Source organism: Saccopteryx bilineata, chromosome 5 (assembly GCF_036850765.1).
Source record: "Saccopteryx bilineata isolate mSacBil1 chromosome 5, mSacBil1_pri_phased_curated, whole genome shotgun sequence".
Lineage (NCBI taxonomy): Eukaryota > Metazoa > Chordata > Mammalia > Chiroptera > Emballonuridae > Saccopteryx > Saccopteryx bilineata.
Window position 1 is genome coordinate 240,127,394 of NC_089494.1, and position 23,650 is coordinate 240,151,043.

The 23,650-nt window shown below is 39.7% G+C and overlaps 1 protein-coding gene across 4 annotated transcripts in view; it reads right to left on the bottom strand.

The window, feature by feature from the left end:
• Positions 1-10,201, bottom strand: part of DTHD1 (death domain containing 1) — a 58,238-nt gene extending 48,037 nt beyond the window's left edge. For all 4 annotated transcript variants that reach the window (XM_066232440.1, XM_066232442.1, XM_066232439.1 and 1 more), the window contains exons 1-3: positions 9,828-10,201; positions 7,222-7,840; positions 2,912-3,242 (exon numbers count right to left, since the gene is read on the bottom strand). In XM_066232440.1, coding sequence (XP_066088537.1) covers positions 2,912-3,242; positions 7,222-7,840; positions 9,828-10,098 — 1,221 coding nt within the window. In that variant the 5' untranslated portion in view covers positions 10,099-10,201. The remainder of the gene's footprint in view (positions 1-2,911; positions 3,243-7,221; positions 7,841-9,827) is intronic.
• Positions 10,202-23,650: the final 13,449 nt, after the last annotated feature.

A 23,650-nucleotide genomic window follows, 5' to 3' on the forward strand; every position in this document is an offset into this window, starting at 1 on the left:
CACGGTTCCACAACATCTGTACACAGGATTGTGTGTTCACCACTCGAATCAAGTCTCCACTGATTACCATTTATCCCGCTTCCCCTTTTCTACCTCCCTCATTCCCCTCCCACCAGAAACCACACACTGTTGTCCATGACCATGAGTGTTTACTCTTTCCCTTTTTTGCTCATTCCCTTCATCCCGCACCCAGCCCCCCTGCTTCCACCCTTGACAGCTGTCAGACTGCATTCTCTCTCTGAGTCTGTACTTTGCTTGTTCGTTTTGTTCATTAGCTTCCACATAGGCATTAAATCACATTCAGCACTTTTAACAAATATGAATTACTTCTGGAATCCTGTTCTCCTCTTGTTAGCCAGAATGGACTTTAAATATTGGCCTCCAACCAGAAGATTCAGTTCTGCTGCAGGAAGTTCAAAGAGGGAGATTTCACTGGGTAATTTACATACGCACTACAGCGCCTAAATTGTGAGCATGTTCTTCCTCTGACAGTTCATCATCTCTTAGTAAAGTCATTTTCTCTACTACCATTGCCCATGCAATAGGAACAGTTACTACAAAGAAACACGTTTGTGTTTTTTTGTAGTTGTTTTTTGTGACAGAGAGAGAGAGTCAGAGAGAGGGACAGATAGGGACAGACAGACAGAAAGGGAGAGAGATGAGAAGCATCAATTCTTCATTTCAGCACCTTAGTTGTTCGTATATTCTTTCTCATATGTGCTTTGACCAGGAGGCTACAGCAGACCAAGTGACCCCTTGTTCGAGCCAGCAACCTTGGGCTCAAGCTGATGAGCTTTGCTCAAGCCAGATGAGCCCGCACTCAAGCTGGCGACCTCAGGGTCTTGAACCTGGGTCCTCCACATCCCAGTGTGACACTCTATCCACTGTGCCACCACCTGGTCAGGCTGTGTTTCTTTTTTTAATATAGTGTTTAATATAGTGACTTTTAAACTTATAATATATATGTATGCAGGCACATGTTTGAGCTTTTCTTTCACCACACAAAAAGGAAGTGTATATAAATGGAAAAAAAAATGATTGACCCAGATAATAACCAAAGCTTAAAATGAGAAGGAAGACTGAGAAATAATTTGATCTATTCAGGCTTTCCTGAACACCAGCCGGCTCCGCCCTGTCATGAGTGGATAATCGTGCAGACACACACACAGACACTTCAGGGATGATCACAATGCAAAATAATCTATCATTTGGAAACTGACTAAGGAAAAGATTTCACAATATCACTGCATGAATCTGTCAGTGGTAAAATTCAGGACATGATGACTGTTCCTAATTGGCTTGAGGCAAAATGAAGAGACGTAAGAAAGGAAGGTGTTTTGGGAACCAGGGCTGGTTGTCCTGCACGTCAAACATATTCGGCAGCTGCTAGGGAACAGGAAGGGCTTTTATCAAGGGTAGTCATGAACAGGGTTCTGATGCTGGTTTTTCTGACTCCAGAATTAGCATTCTTAATGTCTTATGAGCAACATAAAATTTTTTTTTAAAAATCGAGAATTTAAATGGTCTTAAACTGAAAATAGGGGTAACAACCATTGGAATACTATAGAGATAAGAGTAGATGCCTTTATTTTTTCCAGTGGATAATGGTTCTCACATTCTCTCTCTCTCTCTCTCTCTCTCTCTCTCATCTCTCTCTCTTTTGTTTTAATTATTCATCTGCTAAATGTCTTGTGAATCTATTTTGTGAAAAACACATGTGCCCGAGCAATTTCTTGCTTTTACAACAGTCAGACAGAACGGCCAATATTAAAAAGCCCCAGTCAAGAGTTGTTATACTTACAGCCTTCTCAGACTAAATATAAAATGCATTATTTGCATGAATTGGAATAAATAATTAGAACAGGCTTAGCTTTCATATTTAACTATATAGTCTTATTTGTAACTTAAAACAGACTAACCCAGAAAAAAAAGAGATGTATAGCAAAAAATTTGTTGTATGCATGGAATTTTCTCATATTCCCTGCCTTTCTCTTCAAATATTGACAGTTTACATAAAGCTAAAATATAAGTATTTAAATTGTTTCAAAGTAAATTCAGTGGCCCACAGAAGAACCTTAAACCTTCATTCCCATCAAATCTATGCTACATTTGATAATTATGTATATTCTTTCCTCAAAATATATAGATCTGTGACCACAGCTGTACTGGAGTTCTACAGTAAAGTGTACCCTGGGAAAATGATTGTTTTTAACTCTTAATATGTGTTTTTAGGCTTTCATTTATATTCATAAGTGTATAGTATTTTCTGATTTTATACTAATGACCCTACCAAGTTGACACTATTATTTGTTCATTTTCAGATGAAGAAACTGAGTCTAGCAAGGTTACATAATTTGCCAAAGTTCATCTGGCAAGAAAGTACAGGAACCACATTTGAATCCTTCAGTACTCACATCCTAACAGCCACCTACACTGTCCTCCATGAATGGACTAGACATGATTCATAGACTTAATAACTATCTCAAGGCATACATACACATGCACAGTTGTTCTTTTTAATGTATTTTCCAAGCCCATAAATGATAAAAATAAAGCTACTATCATCTGGGGATCCCAATATTCTTAAATTTTGCAGAGGTCCATCACAATAAAAAAATGTTGGCCTAAAGCTAGTCTAAATATGCCATGGTGTTGCTTCTGTTTCCCAGGTGAAAATATAAAATTTGCTGTGTCTTAAACCCAAGTTCTCAATCCTTAAATCTGGCCAATAATTTCTGTTCTTTAATCTCTGTGGCTGGCAAAAAAAAAAAAAAAGTGAGTGTACTAGGATAAATCTATCAACCATTTCATTTGTTACCAATGAGTAATTATATCTGTACTACAATTTGGTAGTCGAAGCAATTCTTAAGAGTTGATCAACAAGTGTAGAGGAAGCCAATGGTTTACCAACCGTGTAACTGCCTCTCATTCCTTCCAGGGAACTTGGGGTTAGGTAACTTGAATGAAGGTTTATATCACACACTTTCACCATGATGTCTTTGTAACTTCCCCTGTAACGTGCAGTAAATGGAATTGCAATGCATATTGGAAATGGAATTTTCTTTTCCATATCTGAGCACTCCACAGTGATGACATTGCTGACCAACTCTTCATTATCACTCAATATTAAAGAACTCATGCTATTAGTTATTCGGCATTCTAGATGTTGTAGAAGGTACGATGGTGCCGTGATGTAACAAGACACTTGAGGGCCTGTATCATCACTCAGCACATCCAGATACCTGCAGAGGGAAAATGACATAATTTTTGCAAATATTTGATTTATGTATTAAATGGTTAAATACATAGAAGTCTAAGTTCAAGGCTCACATCGTCTTCATGCGAATCTCAGTTCTCCCACTTACTGACTCTGTTACCTTGGACAATATACTCAACCTCTCTGTGCCTCAGTTTCCTCAACTATAACATGGTAATAAAATGATAACCAATTTCATAGGAAGGCTGTGAGAATATGCTGAGGAACTAAAAATCTGTGCCCAGAACACAGTATTATATATGTTAGATGTTAATATTGTTATTACTATTATTGATTGATTCATTCCTCAGTTTTGTTCACATCACAACATGAATTTGAAGATTGCTGAATTCTCTTAATAAACCAAGTACTAAAACCTTAATAGTTTATTAAATTATGAGAGGAGCAAATATATATCTGGTAGTAGAATTGTCTAAACACATTAGATCAAGTGATGATGTTAATTCCATTTTTTTAAGAAAAACTGAGAAAGGTACAAAAGTGTGGTGAACTTATGACTGACCAAGGTAATTGGAAACAGAATATTTACAATCCCCAAATAATCAGTCCAAAAGCGTATTTGACCTAGAGCTTATTCTAATTACTCGTGTTACCCCTGCTCTGTATACGGTCACTTCTGCCAAAGATTTTAGTCCTATAGATTTGAATTCAAATTTGAGATCAGTCACTTGCCATTTATTTGACCTTAAACATCAATAATAATTATTAAAATAGATAATGTTTTAGCTCTTTCTATAGGCCAGGCTTTAGGCTGTACATTACTCCACTTAATCCTCACTCTATGGGATCAAGCAGGTAGATCGTCACCATTCTACAGATCAGTAAACTGAGCTTTAAAATTTTTAACTTGCTGAAGATTACACTGATGGTAAGTTGTAGAGTCAATAATTGAATCTATCATTAACATAAAAGCTCAAACTGCCTAATATAATATTATACTTTCTCAAATCATTCCAAAGGCCTGATTTTTTTATGCATTACATACTAAAACTAATATCTAATCCACAATAGTGTGGAGACTAAATGAGATAAAAATATTTAAACTTCTTATAAATGTTAGATCTCCACATTAAAATTGCCAGCTTGAGTTACTCCTCTTCTTGCTACTTCTCATTTTATGCCAGTGAAATGATTGCAATATAGACAATGTCAAAGAGAAATTAGAGAAGCTTTATGAAATACAGCATTAGTAACCATTTTTTAAATTATCAGGTCTTTATTTTTCAGTTATTAGTAACTTGAACTTTATAGTTCACTTTAATATAGAAATCTAAAAAAATATGTTGAAATTGCAGAGAGGATCATTTATTTATATTTATAATTTTGAACTCATAAGTTAGAAGGAGTAGAAAGTGACCCAGCCCATTGGTATAGATATTCTCTGATAATGGTGATTATGGTAATTCAGAAAATGATAAACATTTTTGTAAGGTATTTTTCCCCACGGAGGAAGAAGGAAGGGGCCATAGCCACTGAGTGTGGAATAGTAAAGGCTTTATTGAGTACAGAGTGCTTCCCGCCCAACAAGGTTCCCTGGCCCTGAGCACAGAGGCCAGGGAAGTCGCATAGGGTGACCCAAGTGGGAGATATTTAAAGGGTCTCTAGGGTTGTCGAGCTAATATAACGTGGTGAAATCTCACTGGCTGATGGACAGTCGCTTTTTTTCCAAAGGGATGGTTCTAGCCAAGTTCCCGGTCCTGGTGTATCACGTGACCTTTCCCCTTGCCCACCACCCTACAATTTTCTAGTACAGGACACCATAACTCAGCCTTCAAGAATGACTTCAAGGAATCGATGAACCATGTGAACTAAGGAACGGAATAGAAGCAGCGGCGCAGTCAAAGGGACCAGAGGGAAAAGGGAAGAAGAGAGGATGGGGTCAGAGAGGGGAAAGGGAGTAGTGAAATTATGTATACATAACACAGAGACAAAGAGAGCAGGACAGCAAATCCTGGAAGGGAGGGGGAGGGCGCTGGGGGAGGGCGCTAAGGGGGTATCAAGGGGACCATGGGTGGGGGGAAGGGAGATATATTTGATGGGACACTTGAATCTATGTAAACACAATAAATTAAAATAAAAATAAATAAAATGAAAAAAAAAAGAAACCCAGCAAAAGAATGAAGAACTTGACTTCTGAACAATGACTTCAAGAATGACCCTCTTCTGTGCCCTGGGAACCATCTCTGTACGATCTTACAAACGACAGACTAAGTAGGATGAGGAGAACTGTAAATGCTTCCATTGCCCTGACCCTAATTGAATAGATCAGGTCCAGCCGCTAAAATAATCACATGGGTTTATTTTAGTTTTGCTTCCCTTTGAGTCTGTACACACTAGGACAACTGCACCAGAAGAGAAAGGCTTTTTTCAAAAAGCTATTTAGGGAGGATTCACAACAGATTTTGAGCTAGCTTTTGTTTATGACACTCATCTTTTATGTGGCTTGATGGCCTCCCAGCCTAAGGGGTTGCAAAGAATAGTCTTCTTAAATATGCTAGCCAAGCACAATTGGTCCGGAGGCCTCGAAGAGGAAACCAGTAACTAGGAAACACCTAAAGGAGGTGTGAGAGGGAGTGATTCAGGGATGACTCACTCGCGATGCTTTGAGTCATTTCTGAATGTGAGAATCCGAGGCATTCATGTTTTTCTCAAGTGAAACTGGCAGCCCTTTCTGACTACTTCAGTAGTTCTTTTGCAGGGGCGGCAATTCTTTCAAACCGTGGAGGTCTTTCATACATTGCATGTACTTCTGGGGCACCCACAGAATTTATTGTATTTTCAGACCTGGAGGGTCCTCCCAGATAAACTACCTCAACCTCTTCTATAAATGAAATGGCTGAAGTCAAACGGAGCAAAATGTGATCATAGATGCATTTGTGGTGTTGTCCTAAAGAGCATCACACACCGTGGCAGGGAGGGGATAAGTGAAGGTTGGTGTGTGGGGAAGAAAGTGAGGGTTGTTGGGGGTGAAATCAGTGAGCACACTAACATGTAGCTAAGTGTGAACTTCTGCCAAGTGGCAGGGTGCTAGGCCCTTTGCATGATTTTCTCATTTGACTTGACCGAGTCATCCCAGAAAGCATATACAATTTCTATGAAGAAGAAAACAGGGCTCAGTAATAAAGCAAGATGTCCAGTCAGAGAACTAGTTTGTAATAAAATAGGAGATAAAATGTAAGTCTGTCTAACTCCCAGAACAATGATTTCTTTCTCTATTCTCCATTGTTTTCTAAGGGTGCTTTTGCTGGGAGATATGGCTTGTGAATATTTTATTTGAACAAATAGGGATAATTACCCACTTATAATGCAGAGATGAGGTAATTTATTAAAAAAAGATCAGTCTTTCAAACTTTTTGAAGTCACAGTTTCTTTGAGAATCCAATGAAAGCTCTGGACCAGGGAGAGTAAGTAGGTATGAAAATATACAGTCAATTGTAAGACTTTCCCAAAACTTATCCATAATCCCCTTAGAGTTCTATAAATACGGGATGAGAACTCATGATTATTTATAAATAAAATAAATCTCAGAATTTACTTAATGTAAATAAAATAAACTTGAGGTTGGACAATTCTCTTCTAAATTTTGAACACTTTGCAGCCTCCCGATTTTTTCTTTTTTATACTTGAAAAAAAAAAGTGATTTTACATGTCCCTATCCTGGACAATAATATATTTTAACTACTTTGTCATAGAGTCAATTCCTTTCTCCTTTAAAGAAGCATTTAAAACATTTGTTTCCTAAAGCTCTAAGAAACAGTAATAGTGGCCATATAGAATTCTGTAAGAGTAACTTAAACTGAATTACTGATCCACAATTTCTTTTGGAGATTTGAAATGGATATATGAAACTTGATTCATGTATGAATACTATGAATATTAACTTCAGAAACGCACACACACATAGGCGTATCTAAGCCTCTTTCACATTGATTGGATTTACTTACTCCTTCTCCATTATGTTACTTTTTTGCTTTAGACTCTCTGAGTCACTGGGGAGAAGACCATGCACATAGTTATCGGCCATCTCACATGTTATCGAGGATGTGGTCGTCTCTCCTCTCTGCTCTTCTGAGCTCTCTTGAATTTCTCTTTCTGTCGTCTGGATGATGTCAGGCATCTCCTGCCTGTTGCCATTCGTGGTCTCCACCGTCGTCCCGTGTTCTATTTGTTTATCATCTCCATTTTCTGCATCATCTGAGAACATTTTGTCCTGGGACTCTTCTTGCCCTGTTACATCTTCATTCAATGATGTGTTGTTTTCTTTTTCCCTGGATTCCAAACTTGTGTGCGTTTCATTTTCCTTTAACTGGTCCTGGTTTGTGTAATGACCTCCCTCACCATTGGCGAGAGAAACAGTAGCTGTTTCTATGACATTTTGTTCCCCTCTGGCAGCAATGTCTGTTGCTTTGATATCCTGAATGGCAGACATTGTCTGCCGGGGAGCACATTCATCACGCACGCCGCATAAAATACACATCTGCTTTTCTTCTTTCTTTAGAAGTGTAGCAGTGCTCCCCAAAGATTCATTTATTTTCATGAGGCAGTCTATGAAAGTAACCATTTCTACGCACAAACACACACAGAGACAGACACAGAAAAAGAATAAATACAAAACTCAACCAGATTATATTTCTCCGCTGACATGTACCGAGGTATATGACAAGATAACCTTAGAAGCCTGCCAAGGTCCTTAGTGGGCATTTAAACCAATCTCCCTCCTGACGGTAAAGTCATTTGTACAACTGTCATTCTTTTAACACGTGTGGGAATTGGGGACAAATTGCTTCTTAATGCAGTAAAAAAAAAAAAAAGGTAAATTAAATCTTTTCTGCTTGTGAAAATTCTTTGAATATTTGAAGACAGATATTCCAACCTCCCCATAAGACTGTTTAATTGAAGTCAGCGTCTCCCTTAGTCATTCCTTACTGGGTGTGATTTTGAGACTTGTTCTTTCTCCTTTCAATGTATGATAGTTTATCATATATCCATTTATAATTATTTGCCTAAAATTTAGCACAGCACTATAGATGAGACTTGGATAGACATACCTTAAGAACATTATTCTGCTGGTGTGGATGCTAGATGGAGTATTTTGTTTGCTGTTAGGAGAATTGGATCAGGTTTACACTATTTCCCCTGCTGAGCTTATGATCACTGACAATTTTCAGATGAGTTTTTCAAAGAATATCTCTAATTATGCTGATTCTCTGACTAGAAACTGCAGCAGCTACTGAAAAACTACTAAATAGAAGCAAGAAGCCTCTTCACTCTAGTGTAGACTCTCACCATGATCTGATGTGACATAATCATCTCTCACTTCATCTCCGTTTCTTACCATTCTCTTACTCATTCCTCCTCTCCTCACAGCTTAGGTCACCTGAGCCCGTCTTGCGGGCTTAACCATGCCCCAGTCCTCAGAATTCAATTCTGAAGCCTGAACTATGATATTTAAGGCCCCGTAGCTCAGTGTTTTTAGAATCATCAATAAATCATCCTTTCACTAGTCTGGACTTAACTTTGGGCTCCAATTCTGACAACTTGTTTTTCTGTCTTGCATCTGTGTTTATTTTTGACCTTCTGTTCTGATAACTGAGTCCTTATCATTTCCTATGAATAACTATTTGCCTTCATATGGTGCCTAGGAGCACACTGAGTTCACTGCAGAGATTTGAATCCTGGCTGGGAGTTCCAGCTGATGGTCTCTGGGTCTGCTGTCTTTGGACAGCTTTTCCAGACGCTTGCTAACTGCCCTCTAGATGAAATTTCTTAAAATTATCTGCCTTAGATTACTGATTAATAAGACCTGCCCTTGTGCCTTGATACTGTATTATTTAGAACTGGGGTTCATAATGCCACCCACCTTCTTATCCAGAGTAGCTGTTGTCTAAGATCATGTTCAGTAGGCAACATGTTTCCCTTGTGCTGTGTTCTCAGCATTCATGACTGGGCCTGTCCCCGAGAACCTGAACTCGTGTGTGTGTGTGTGTGTGTGTGTGTGTGTGTGTCTGTGTGAGGGGGGTCTGATTCCATATCCCAGCTCACCCTAGTTTTTCTAGTCTTTAGTGCAACTCATAAGTTCAAATTCAAATAAGTCTAAAAATAGAATATCATTTTCCAATATAGAAAGACTGCTTGTTCTGGCTCAAAGTAAGCTGATATTTTCTTACCTCTAAGTCTGGGACCCTGCAGATAATACCTCTGCCTGGAATGCTCTTTTAAGTTCCACAATGTCTGGCTGCACCCATCCAATTCATTCCTTCAGCTTCCATCGAAAGATCACATTTATTTAGCAGAAGTCCTGTATCCTTACTCTAAAAAGGGGGTCCTGTCTGTTCTGAAGCCTTGGCACACGTTATTTTTATGTTTCTAGTGGAAATGGCCTCAATTTCCCTGGCATGAGTGTGTTTGTCTCATCTTTGCCCTATTAGGTCATTTGTTCCTTATGCACAGAGACTCTGCCATCGCCTCCTTTGTGTGTTCCCTGACCGCTCTCAGAGTGGCCACCCAATCAAGAGTTCTTAGAGAAAGAGAGAATGAGAGAAACACTTGCCTTGTGTCCAGGTGCACAGGTGCCCCTGGCCGAGCAGGGCGTGCAGCTGCTGGCAGGTGGAGCGCAGGGTGCCGGCAGTGAGCTCCAGGAGCTGACGCAGGGCCCCGCTGAGCTCCTGACCCAGGAAGACCACCGTGGCTGCCCAGGGGGCCCCGCCAGCCCCTCCACACTGCTCATGGCCCAGCAGTGCCTGCGTCAGCATCAGGTTTTGTCTCCAAATCTGCTTCAATGTTTGGCCTAGTTTACCTGAGCCCATATCTTCTGTATCCATTTTATGTCCCAAGAGTGGAATGCCTCTTTCCTGCCAGCAAAGCCTAAAGGTTTAGCAAATTCCAACTTGGCGATGGTTGTTTCTCCTAAAATCTAGGAGAGGATCCAAGTCTGCTAGCCAAGCACTTTCCCGCAACATAATAGTTTATTCAGCTTCTTGTTGACCAGTGAAAAGTTACTAGGTGACCAAAGGAGGGGCGTTCCTGCACCCTGGGTGTCATTGTGTACAGAACAGATTAACCACAGGGCCAGGGCGAGCTCACACCATCCTATTGCGCAGGTAAGTTTTACACAGGGCACTATGGAGGTCCCACGGGATTTTCAAGTTTCTAGGGAACAAAATACCGATTCCGTGGTAAGACGAGAAGTTTATTATCAAAGGTAACTTGTGTGAACAGTACCACTAATGACATTCCTATGTGATACTTAAAAATTTAGTCAGGAATGAAATAATATGGTGTTTGAATTTCTTCAGAATAATCTGAGAGTGCTGGAGCTGTGTATAGATGAAATGAGATTGGCTATAAGATGTTGAACATGGATATGATTACTTGCGGGGTCTTTATGGTTATAAGTAGCATGTGTTTATAATTTTTAAATAATACAGAGTTAAAAGTATCCCTTTGCTGGGGCAGGGTCTGTTACCATTGGATAGGTAAGGTTAATTAGTACCTTCTTACATGGCACGTCGGCAATCAGGTTGAGATAAGGTACTTGGACTTGGCTTCTTTACTCTCTGATAATTTCCCCCTAATTGGATAAAATCCCCCTTCACTCAAAGAAAGCCAACCTGAAAAGTGGCTTTCTCCGAACTACCATGTAGAATTAAAGTGTAGATACAGCACGGTCTCTCCACCGCAGCCCCTCTGTTGGCATATTATTATTATTGCAATGCAAGACTTGATGCCAGAAGAACATGGGGTTTGCAGAGGAACCCAGCAGGGCCGGCTGCCTCCTTTCCAACCCCTTCTTCTATCAGGGAGAACACAGAGCCAGGAGGAGGGCAGAGCGTTCCAGAAGGCTCCTGTTCTGTCCCAGGCACTGGAACGGAATGAACGTTTTGTGAAGGGGGGCAGGAACGCTTCCCTCCCCCAGGCGTTGCATCACCTCGTCACCTCGTCACCTCGTCTGAATTCCTGGTGTTTTTGAAGCCACACTCGTGACATCTGGAAGACCAGGATGGGGAAACACAAACCTAGTGAATAAGAATAAAGGATGCATGCCACCACCGGTCTAAATACTGCCAGGCGGCTTGTGGTGGGAAGAGTGTGAAAGCGAAGGGAAGGAGCAATGTGTGGAGGGGTGGCTAATGTGTGAGCATGGGCGCATTCTCCAGGAGAAATCTAGTTTTGCAGCGACCCGATTCATTCAGTTCGCTGAGATGAATGAGTCATGGGAGGAGTCCATATCACATCATGACTCACTTTGTTTTAATACTTTTTAGCCTCTGCTCAACGCAAAAGACTCTGGTTTAATTTAATTTTTTTTCTTTTAACTCCTGAAACATTTGTGATTCTCAATAATAATGTATACATGGTTTTTATTCTATACCAGTTTGAAAAATGTTCTATGTCATTTAGTATAGCTAATTTGCTGGGCCTAGAATTTGTTAGGACTTTGAAGAGAGGCTGACGCATGAACCAATTATTAAAATACAGCTCAGACGGTGTTGAACGCTAGAGCAGAAGTATGAATAAACAGTACTACAAAAGCTTTGAGGACTAATTGGAGGCCTGGGAGATATGTGCATTAGGAGCTAAAGCATGACCAGGATTTGAGTCTGCTAACAGTGGAGGGAAGAAACATCCCAGCGTGGGAAATGACACGCTCGAAGGCAGGGAGGCGTGAAATGACACAGAGTGATCAAGCACCGGTGGCTTTGGAGGAGGGTTCAGTCAGTGAGTCAGGGAAGCGGCAAGGGAAGGGTATAGTAATTACAGGGAGTCAAGAAGAGGAGTGGGGATTCCGTTTTTGCCGACAGAGAAGAGAAACTAAGTATTTTTGAACCAAGTTAAAACATGGCCAGACCTTTGCTGGAAGGATGGGGATGATTAAGATGGTTAAGAGTGAAGAGCCGGGGGGGCCTGCATAGAACAGTAACAGTACAGACCAGGGAAGGAGATGCACAGAGAGCGGATTGGAAGGAGAGAGGGGACAGAACCTGCTGAGTCATCAGTGAGAGGGAGATGAACGGAAAGCGTGGACCATCAGCTATTCATTTGTCTGACAAATAGTTACTGGCGGCTGGTGCAAGGACTGTGCTTGGTAGTGGGCAATGACTAAAACTTTCAGTTGAGGTGACTGGACAGATGGTAAAACAACTAATTGAGTTGGGGAATTTAGGAGAAACCTTAGGCTCAACAACTACATAATTTTTTTTTCTTCTTAAGTTGGAAACGGGGAGGCAGTCAGACAGACTCCTGCATGCGCCCGACCAGGATCCACCCGGCATGCCCACCAGGGTTGATGTTCTGCCCCTCTGGGGCGTCACTCTGCTGCAATCACAGCCATTCTAGCGCCTGAGGCAGAGTCCACAGAGCCATCTTCAGCGCCCGGACCAATTTTACTCCAATGGAGCCTTGGCTGTGGGAGGGGAAGAGAGAGACAGAGAGGAAGGATAGGGGGAGGGGTGGAAAAGCAGATGGGTTCTTCTCCTGTGTGCCCGGGCCAGGAATCAAACCCAGGACTCCTGCACGCCAGGCCGACACTCTACCACTGAGCCAACTGGCCAGGGCCTCAACAACTGCATCATTTGATTGATTTCTGATTTGTTGAATTCGTGATAACTCAGGAAAGTTTTATGAAATGTGCTAGAAATTTAGAAGAAAAATCATATAGGCATATTTGACTGTCATCAGCAAGTAGGAGGTGCAGGAGTCCCCAAAAGTGGACAAGATCAATGGAGAATGTACATTATGTACATTTTAAGTACTTAATTATGAAAAAAATGTAATGCTAAATCACTGGACCAATGCACTTTTTTTTTTCCTTTTGATATGTAGGAAAATTCTTTCTCAGGGCCGGGGAGGGGGGACCAAAATATTTCTCCTTAGCCTCATTAACATTTGTTTTCCTCAAGTCTAAATTTGTTCTCTCTCTGGCTTCCCAAGAACATGGTAACATTTGCAAAATGAGATCTTGCACAAGCTACGTTGCATTAACTTGTTAAAACAAGCATCTGCAGGTTCCTGCATCTTGTTTTTCAATTAACTGATGTCACTAACCACGGAAAGAACTGACATTTGCAGTCAAGATTTGTGATACCCACAGAAGTTAACTGCAAAAATTTATCTTGATGGGTTCAACATTTGATTAGCACCTTCAAGTGCTAATGGCTGCTAGTTATTATGATCATTGATACTCATACTTTGTGTGGTTGAAAAGACAATCATTCTTCTTGATGTTAAAAAGTAAAAAAATGAGTAAAGACAAAATTCAAGTAAGTAGCATAGTTACTTGTTTAACATCTCAGGCAAAATATGTGAGGTTTCTTCTCTAGAGTAACTAACTCTACACCAGAAGAGAAAAACCTATTGGTAGTGACCTGTTTAGTGTTCCTCCCGCTGTTCCCCACCCCAAAAAGCCCTGCCCTAGCCCAATCATGGACAGTGAATCAAGCCCTTGTCATAAGCTCAATCGAAGTACATAAAGCTTCCAAAGATAATATCTCACTTTTCAGTATAATAGTTAAGGAGGTCAGACATTTGAGATCGCCTCTAATATAATGCTAGAGAGTAAAGAAACACAAATAAAGGACTTGAAAAAAAAAGTAGAGCCAACAAAAGGAAGAAAAGAAAATATCATATAAATCTATAATCAACATTCCTTTTTTTTTTTTTCTTAACACAGAGAGAGAGAGAGTCAGAGAGAGGGACAGATAGGGACAGACAGACAGAAGGGGAGAGAGATGAGAAGCATCAGTTCTTCGTTGTGGCACCTTAGTTGTTCATTGATTGCCTTCTCATATGTGCCTTGACCTGGAGGTGGGGGCTACAGCAGACCAAGTGACCCCTTGCTCAAGCCGGCAATGTTGGGCTAAAGCGAGTGACCTTGGGCTTTAAGTCAGCAACCTATGAGCTCAAGCCAGTGACCATGGGATCATGTCTGTGATTCCATCCTCAAGGCAGGGACCCCGCGCTCAAGCTAGTAAGCCTACACTAAAGCTGGTGAGACCATACTTAAGCCAGCAACTTTGGGGTTTTGAATCTGGGTCCTCCATTTCCCAGCCCAATGCTCTATCCACTGCACCACCACCTGGTCCTGCTATAATCAACATTCTTAGTCTGACCTGTGATTGGTGCAATAGAGTGTCAACCTGAAATGCTGCGGTTGCCTGTTTAAAACCATGGGCTTCTCCAGTCAAAACACATATAGGAAGCAACTACTATGAGTTGATGCTTCCAGCTTCTTCCCCTTTTCCACCTCTCTCTAAAATAAATAAATAAAATCTAAAAAAAAAGTAATTAAAAAAATCATTCTCTTTTTTTTTTAAAAAAAAAAAAAAAGAATCTTTCAGACCATAAAAAAGAGCTCACAGTAATTAAAATATGACAACATAATTTTTTTTAAAACTAGTATAAGGGTAGGAAGAAGCAGTTAAGGAAATCTCCCAGGAGGTCCAACAAAAAGACAAAGAGATAATAGGAAAAAAGCTTAATAGTATTGACAATTCAGTCCAGATGCTCAACTAATATGAGTCCTAGAGAGAGAGAGAAAAAAAAGAAAGAAATTATAAAAAAAAAAAAAAAGTATTACAAGGTTTCCTGGAATGGACGGACCTGAAGTCCCAGACTAAAAAGGCCTACGACAATACATGCAAAGAGAAAAAGAACAGTATAGCTGGTCATAGTGTCATGAATATTCAAAATAAGGACAAAAATCCTAATAGCCTTCCAAAAAGAGGGGGGGAAATCACATTTAAATCAGAAGGTATTAGATTTCTCAACAACACTAAGACTTAGAAAAAAATAGAGTTATGATTTCAATATTCTGAGAAAAATCTCTTTCTAATTTAGAATTCTAGTTCCCCTTTAGTCTCCTTCAACTGTGCAGTGAGAAAAAAAGGCATTTTCAGGTATGCAAATATCAAAACAGGGGCCTCCTGTGTGTCTTTGTATAAGAAGTCATTAAGGGATATACCCTGACAGAGCAACAAAATAACACAAGAGAAAGAGTTGGGAAATAAAAGATCCAGTGAAGAAGAGACGCAAATCAGACACCTAAACGGAAGTCCCAGGTGACAACAATGTCATGGGCCTTGAAAGCTCTGGTCCAGATGACAGCAGTCATCTGAGTGGCCCAGGAGGACTGAAGAACTACCTGCTACTTAACCATTTCAAGGACTTTTGCCATTCTATTACCAATTTCTAGGAAGAATTATTGATAACTGAGCAAATGCAATAAAGTGAGACAACTGATGAACTAAATTCTAAAGGAAAAGCTATATAATCATAGTATACTAGGCTTGCTATGCATAATATTTACATAGCCATAATAACAAAAATACTGTAATTACTTTTACTAAAACTAGTGGTGTAAGTTTATTACCAGGATGGGTACAGGGGTAATAGTATGGATATGAGAGCAACAAGCTCATTTCAACAGTAGGAAGTCAAATGTTTAAAAACACAGAGAAACTATTATTTATTATTTAGGAATCTGGAGGTAGGTGTCAGGAGAAACTGCTAAACAACTGCATGTGATTGATACTCCCCACCTCTGGGAGCTAGTCCAGTGTCCTCCTGCTAAATGTAAAGATTTCACAGAACATCATCATCAGACAAGGTCACTCAGTGACCATGATCGATCAAGGCAAAATGAAGACCGTTCTATAATTACATCTGAACACAGATAAAAGTTGAGCACTGTCCAAGCCTCCAACTACCGAATATCTTCCTGTTCTAGCTATACATATGAAGGATGCTTTTTACCAAACATAGCTTTAGAATCTTTCTAGTCTAGCCCTCTCATATTTACAATTTCTTGAGATTATCATATAATTATCTCCACTTTTAAACAGCATCCAATCCAGAGCAAAAAACTTTCCCAAAAGTCACACAACCAAAGTTCAGTCCTGTAATAAGTTAACACTCTTTAACTGAGATGCCTCATGGCTTCCCATAGTTTAAATTTTTCCTCATTGAATTGCATAATAGGCCCATCCTGTTCAATTGTAGCTGTGTTCCTGGCACCTTTGGCTGGAGGGGACTGACAGATACTTGGGTATTTGGGTTGGGAGGAGATCAAAGAATAAGGATCTGTTGATATTTGATTCTTTAAAAACACTATACATGTATTACGTACCTTGATACAGACTAAACACACATATTAAAAAAGAACTATGGCCCAACTGGTGGTGGCGCAGTGGCTGGATGGTTGACCTGTTGCACCGAGGTCTCCACTTAGAAAGCCAAGGTCACTGGCTTGATCCCAGGTCACTGGCTCAAACTGAGGGAGCTGGTTCAATCCCTGGTTAACACATGTACGAGATGTAATCAGTGGGATACATAGCTAAGTAGAGCAACAAGTTGATACTTCTCTCCCCACCCCTTCCTCCCTCCTTCTCTTTCTCTTCCCCTCTCTCCCTTTCTCTGAAAAGAAAGAAGGAAAAAGGAAAAAAAGAGAGAGAGAAAAGAAAGAACTATGGCAAAATGTTCAACACTTACTACAGGTCCCTTGGTGAAGATATTAAAATTGACACAACATATTCACATCATGTAGGTTACTTCAGAACAGCTAGCACATAATCTATTAACTTTATAAGGAGTAATTTATCACTTGAAAATGCTTGGAATTTGGTGGCAAGTATCCAAGAATAAAAAATTAAAAGTCATCAAATGGGGCCTGACCTCTGGTGGCACAATGGATAAAGTGTCTACCTGGAACGCTGCGGTCACTAGTTCGAAACCCTGGGCTTGCCTTATCGAGGCACATATGGGAAGCAATGACTACAAGTTGATGCTTCCCGCTTCTCCCCTCTCTTTCTCTTTCTCTCTATCTAAAAAAAAAATAATAAAAAAACCCATTTTTTTAAGTTGTCAAATGGCCTGGGTATAATCTTCAAAAAGAGATATAATAATTACCACCTAGTTATGGCCCAATATCAAATAATTCCTCTGGAGCACAGAGTTCTGGATATAGCAGACAGTTAACCAATGTTTGATGATTAAGACAATAATGAAATATAATAAACAGTCCACATGTTCTTTTACAATACTCCTCATACTAGTCTCCTAAAAATGTAATTTAAAAAATTTCTTCACATCATCAAATACTTGGGCAGGGTTCAAATTTCTAGTCATCTTACAAAAGTCACAAATGTCTTGCATTTTTAAAAAACAGGTTTTAAAAATTGAACTCTAAATAATGTCCACACAAGCAACTAACTCCTTGTTAATGATTTTCATACGAATTAAAACAACTGAAAAACTCACTTAAAAAACAAAAACACATGCCAGCAAAAATGGTGATGGAGCAGTTTAATTATAGATTTGAAATGTCTCTTATTTTTATCATTTCCATGTGTTGATGAGAAGTGAAAGAAGTTGATTGAGACTAAGTCCCAGCTTTGAGAAAGTAAAGCAGACATATTTGCAGGAGTAGTTTCATTCCTTTGTGTTTAAGTACGTTCTTAAATCTTTACCATTCAATTATAGTATTGAATTTGAGATGTTTTGTCCTACCTTGGAGTTTAGAAGGGAAAGTTCTTATCAACAAGTTTGCAGTCACTATGTAAAGAACATGGTTGGCCCTGGCCGGTTGGCTCAGCGGTAGAGCGTCGGCCTGGCGTGCAGGAGTCCTGGGTTCGATTCCCAGCCAGGGCACACAAGTGAAGCGCCCATCTGCTTCTCCACCCCTCCCCCTCTCCTTCCTCTCTGTCTCTCTCTTCCGCTCCCGCAGCCAAGGCTCCATTGGAGTAAAGTTGGCCCTGGCACTGAGGATGGCTCTGTGGCCTCTGCCTCAGGTGCTAGAATGGCTCTGGATGCAACAGAGCGACGCCCCAGATGGGCAGAGCATCGCCCCCTGGTGGGCATGCCGGGTGGATCCCGGTTGGGCGCATGCGGGAGTCTGTCTGACTGCCTCCCGGTTTCCAGCTTCGGAAACATGAAAAAATAAATAAATAAAAATAAAAAAATTAAAAAAATAAAGAACATGGTTGCTCAAGGTGTCAGGAACTATACAATAGAACAGAAAAATAATTCAGGATATTTTGTTACTTGGTTAGCAAAAGTTCCTTTTTTAACAGCATCAGTGGCCTGCAGTTAATATCAGCATTTGGACTACGGTTTTGCAACCCTGCTCTGTTGAGTCACTGTGTTTGTAAAGATTGACTCAAGATATAGTCAATGGGCCTATGATATGAAACCACCAATGTAAATTTTCATGTGAAATCAAAACTAGACAATTTTTTGTTTTTGTTTTGTTTTTTTTTTACTCTGAGACAGATTTTCAAATGAGGGTGCACCAGGTACATTGCTGCAGTGACCAGTATGCATGCGTCCCAGGATTAAACTGTGTTTCCACGCCCTCCTCACTGCTTGACTTCTACCAGTGCATGGTCGGAGATTTGAGGCATAGGTCTGTCAAAAAGAAAGAAGAAATAACTAAAAGAAGAAAAGAGTTTTTTGCTTTTTTTTTTTTTTAAGAAAAGAGAGAGAGAAAAAGAAAGGGTCTAATATGTTTTGACTCTATGTATTCCTCCAAGTCACGTCTAGGTTCTTTCCTCTGGACCGGAAATGCAGTTGATACTACGATTCTAGATCTCACCTCCATAGACTGTCCCTCCTGCCTACCCTCTATCACATCTCTTAAAAACTTTATTTCTGGACTTATCATACAAGGATTCATCTCGTCGAAAGCTGAATTGTCATCAGAAGTCTTATTCCTCGCACTGCAAAAATAAATCTGCAAGAAATAAATTCTTCAGTACACATTATATCCTCAACATCATAGAAACTTGTTTAAAGTAAAAAAAAAAAAAAAAAAAGAAAGAAAGAACGCTGGTGGATGCCCAATTGGAGGCTTTTCAGAAATAATCGAAAGTTTCCAATTAATGTGAATGGACTGAGACTCCCCTGGGGACCCCATCCCCAGTGTCCATCATTATAGGAGAACAATATTGTACAGGTTCAATCCTCAAATGTCTTTGTTTCTCAGAAATATAACACATTATAAATAATGCATTAAGTTCTTCAGAATCACAGCTTTCTCCTTTCTAAGTTGTTATCTTGCTACAATTAATCTTATGCTTATCAACTGCTGTCTCAAATTATATATATACATCCACCACAGACATTAACCATGTTAAACTTCAGAAAAAAATATTATCAGTCTTTCTTTTTTTGCTTTCCTTTCCCTCTTCAGTGCTCTCCTCCCCAGGTTCAGGAACATCCTAGGATCTCAGCGGGAGGCGGTGGGCGTGGGCGTGGGCGTGGGCGTGGGCCTGAGGAGCAGCGGTACGTGGCCCTAGGCAAGCATTTTTATTATAAAATGATCACAGGCATCTCCTTTCTGGCCTGTTTCCGACCCATCTCTCCCTTTCCACATATCTTCCATGTTATTCTTTCTCTCCTGCTACCTTGTGTCATCTGCCAAAAATCATCTGGAAGAACCCATTAGCACTAGAGTCTTGGCAGGTCTGTGAGTTTCCTCACCAGCATTACTTGAATTTCTAAAGAATGAATCTGTAATGGTAAAATCAAAGCTTCTGTGTGATGTCTTTCCAGCTACATCTAAGCCTGCGTGTTAACTCTGCGCAGTGAAGTGCCATCATTGGGAACATTTTTTTCCTTTCTGTTATTTTGAGCACTGTTAGAAATGCAGATTTCTTTTTACTTCAGAATCAGCTATATGATTTTAAGGGAACTTCATTTGATTTCAAAAAAAAGTTTTTTAAACTCTGTGTTAAATATGAGAATGAGAATGAATTGACCTCTGTCCTCACAAAGTGCTCAATTTTTGTTAGGACATAGATGATTCAAGAACGTTCCACCCTTAAAAGATTCTGTTAGTTACTGGTAGACCCAGATAACAGCGCCAATGTAATCCCTGGTTCCCATATTAAATTAAATCTGCTTTGGGTTATTTAGGTCACATACTGCATAAATGCCCTCTCTGTGTCATTTCTCTGTAACCAGTAAGTGTACTTCAGTTTTCTCTATAATATACATTTATTTTTGGAGCTCATTAAATGAGTTAGAAAATTTAAGTAGGTCTAGCAAGTAGACAAAAGCTAAAGCTGAAGTTAGAAATACTCTGTGGTATTGTCTAACACAAGAGGAGGGTAGTTTTTTACTCTTGGCTGCTACCTACAAAAGAACTGAGAAAGCTATTTGAAAATCAGATCTTAAAATCAGGGCTATGCTACTTTATGCATATTGTATTGCTTAAGACTATTAGGTTTGCTTTAAAAGCAAAAATCCTAATAGAACATGAATATGCTAAGGCATTTTGTCTAGGTGGGTGTGGGAGTATGAAAATTCTAGTTTAAAGAGTCAAGTCCTATTTGTCTTCCCTACCACCCCTCTCTTACTCTCTTTTTCTGCAAATACATGGTTGTAATGCCTCCTTAATCTTACATTGGTTTGTATTTTTCTAAAGTCTAAGATTACTTCTGGAACATAAATTAGGTGCTTAGGGATTCGTGATATCATTGCATGTCAGGAAAAGTGCCCTATGGACTCATTTAATTCCATAGGACAGGACAGTTAGTTAGTGCCCCTGTATGGGAAGAGGCTACCTTGTGTTTTGAAGGACTTAAATCCCCAGTGCCTTGTTTATACCCTACGAGGGGCACACAGTACTAGAAGAAATAAGCCACAATGTTCAATACCAGAAGACTTAATTCAAATGTACAATAGAAATAATGTATTCATCCATGGGAAGAAGTCATCCTCTGTTTGGGGGAAATTTTAAAAATCACAGTTTCATTCATTAAACTGTCAAAAGTCTAGTGATAGTCTAGAGTAGTAAAAGAATCAGTAATTGCTAATTTAATAAGTAGAAGTATAAGGAGTCCTCAGCTTTTACCTTGTGTGGTAAGCTATAAGATTTTAAATAGGAATGTTTCAATATTCAAAAGATTCTTATTTAGAAAATTTGTCTATGTTTTTAAAGTACCAAGCGCTCAAATATTTTCTTGTACTTCATTTGTTCTCATTTCAACAAGCTCTAAACTTAATACGTGGGAAGCCATGTCAACGTTTTTATGAACCAAGAAAGTGGAGCACTTCAAGGATGGGTAGCAGAGGACATGCTAGGAAGTAAAAAACTAAGAAATATTTCCATTATGCTTTTGAAAAGAAGAAGTGATCAATGGGATGGCTATTTATGAGGAAATAAAAGTGTTTTGAGAATTTTTGCAGTTGAAATCCTTATCCTTGACCAAAGAAAAAAAACAGCAGTGTGTTTGCATGCCCTTGAAGACTGACATTTTGAACCATTTCTTAATTCAGCAGCTCAGGCAGTGCCCTTTTGTATTATATAAGATAAACAGAGAAGCATAATACAATAAGGCAATTAAGTTCTTGAGAAAGTTTGCTATGTGGGTACAGTCTCAGCTTCCCTGCAGCATGAACTGGTTCAGCCTGGTGGTGGTGATGGTCTCGCTATACGGTATAGCTGGGAGAATTGAGCCAAGAATAGATATTGCAACCCATTTGGGGACAACTTCAATCAACATCACCTGTGAACCGTGATGAGCACAGATAGTACAATAAGATCATCTACAATAACCCACTCAATTGAAGACATGTGTTTATCACCAAACCTCTGCTAGGCAAAGTGAGGAAAATTGATCTGCACACCTACATATTACAGAGAAGGGGCCCTGAAGTGAGACATATGCCCACCAGACAATGTATTATATGTTGTGGGCTATTTTGTGCTAAGCATTGTCCTAGTATGTTGGTGGCTTAGAAGAAATAGAACTGTCCCTGTGGATCTTAAAAATGTAGTTGGAGTGACTGAACATTGCATTTGATAATGATCCTAGAAACCAAAAATTTATATCAGAAGAACAAATGATCCATGTATGAAAGGGTTTTAAAAAAAATGAGTGCTGCCCTGGGGAGTTGGCTCAGTGTTAGAGAGTCAGTCTAGCATGTGGATGTCCCGGGTTCAACTGCTGATCAGGGCGCACAGGAAGAGTGACCATCTGTTTCTCTACCCCCCTCCCTTTTCTCACTCTCTCTCTCTTCCCCTTGCACAGCCATGGCTTGGTTGAAGCAAGTTGGCCCCAGGAGCTAAGGATAATTCCATGACTTCACTATAGGCGCTGAAATAGCTTGGTTGACTGAGTAATGGAGCAACAGCCCCAGAAGGGCGGAGAATTGCCCTGTAGGGGGCTTGCTGGGTGGATCCTGGTCGAGGAATTGCAGGAGTCTGTCTCCCTGCCCCCCTGCTTTTCACCTGAGGGGGAAAAAAAATGAGGGCTATAGATTAGATAAGGAAAGCAAAATGAAGAACCAGCAAATTACCCAGCCAGGCAAGTGGAGTGGTAGAGGTTAAATATAAATATCTCCAGACATCCTCAAGTGCAATTTCAAACCTGTTACAAAGACCCCGATTTGTAGGAAGAACAACAGATAAAGCATGAGTGTAGCAGCCAGGAGTTCATGGTGAAACCACCCCCAGGCATACAGAACGGAGGCTGTTGATTCATTCATCATCTAGCTATACCAAGCACATCTTGTTGCCGTGGGGACAAGAACTATAAAGCAGCCAACATCTTAAACTTAGAAAAAGTCCTCTAGGTTATATACAAATTTATTTTTAACAAGGACATTTCTCTGCTCAATCCTTGAATCACTCAAGCTGGTTATAATTGAATTTGGTTGGCCCAGAGAAAATTTTGTGGATGTGAATTTGAACGAAAATTTAAGCATTGTTTTTTGTTTCCTGGCCTATAATATGAAAGGCACTGAAAAATAGTTCTGCTCACACCTGCTTCCTCTCTGGGGTATCCTGGGATTTTTACTAGTGCTCTGTGTTAATTGCCAGTAAGACTTTTTCTCCCTATGTTTACAGTCAAATGATTTTCTGGGATATAAAAATGGTAAACCAATGGAAGTATACAATAGCAGGTAATTACTTCTAGTCCCTTTTAGCTAAAAAATCTCAATTTTTAGCTGATTGCATGTACTACATAAAATATTGTTTCCTTTGAGGTTTTGAAAGAAATAGCCTTTGGAAAGCCTCAATACCACGATAAATTCAAACTTTTAACAACACTCTGTGAGCTCAAGGGGATTTCCACAAGTAGAACGTTCATTTTCAGTGTTTAGAAGAAAACAATAAAAACCACCTTAAACAACTGATATGCCAGAAATACAAGTGGCATCGGACTATACATACATTCTAAAATGTCCTCCATGTGTTGTGAAGAAATGAAATCCATCTACTTTGGTGAGTATTGATAACTTCAATTTTAAGCCCTAACTTGAGCAAGATAACTTACAAATAGGTTTATTCATTACAAATGTTTACTAAGCATCAACTGTATGTCAGGTACCATTTAAGGCACTGAGAACACTAGTGCCATTCATCAAGTAGCT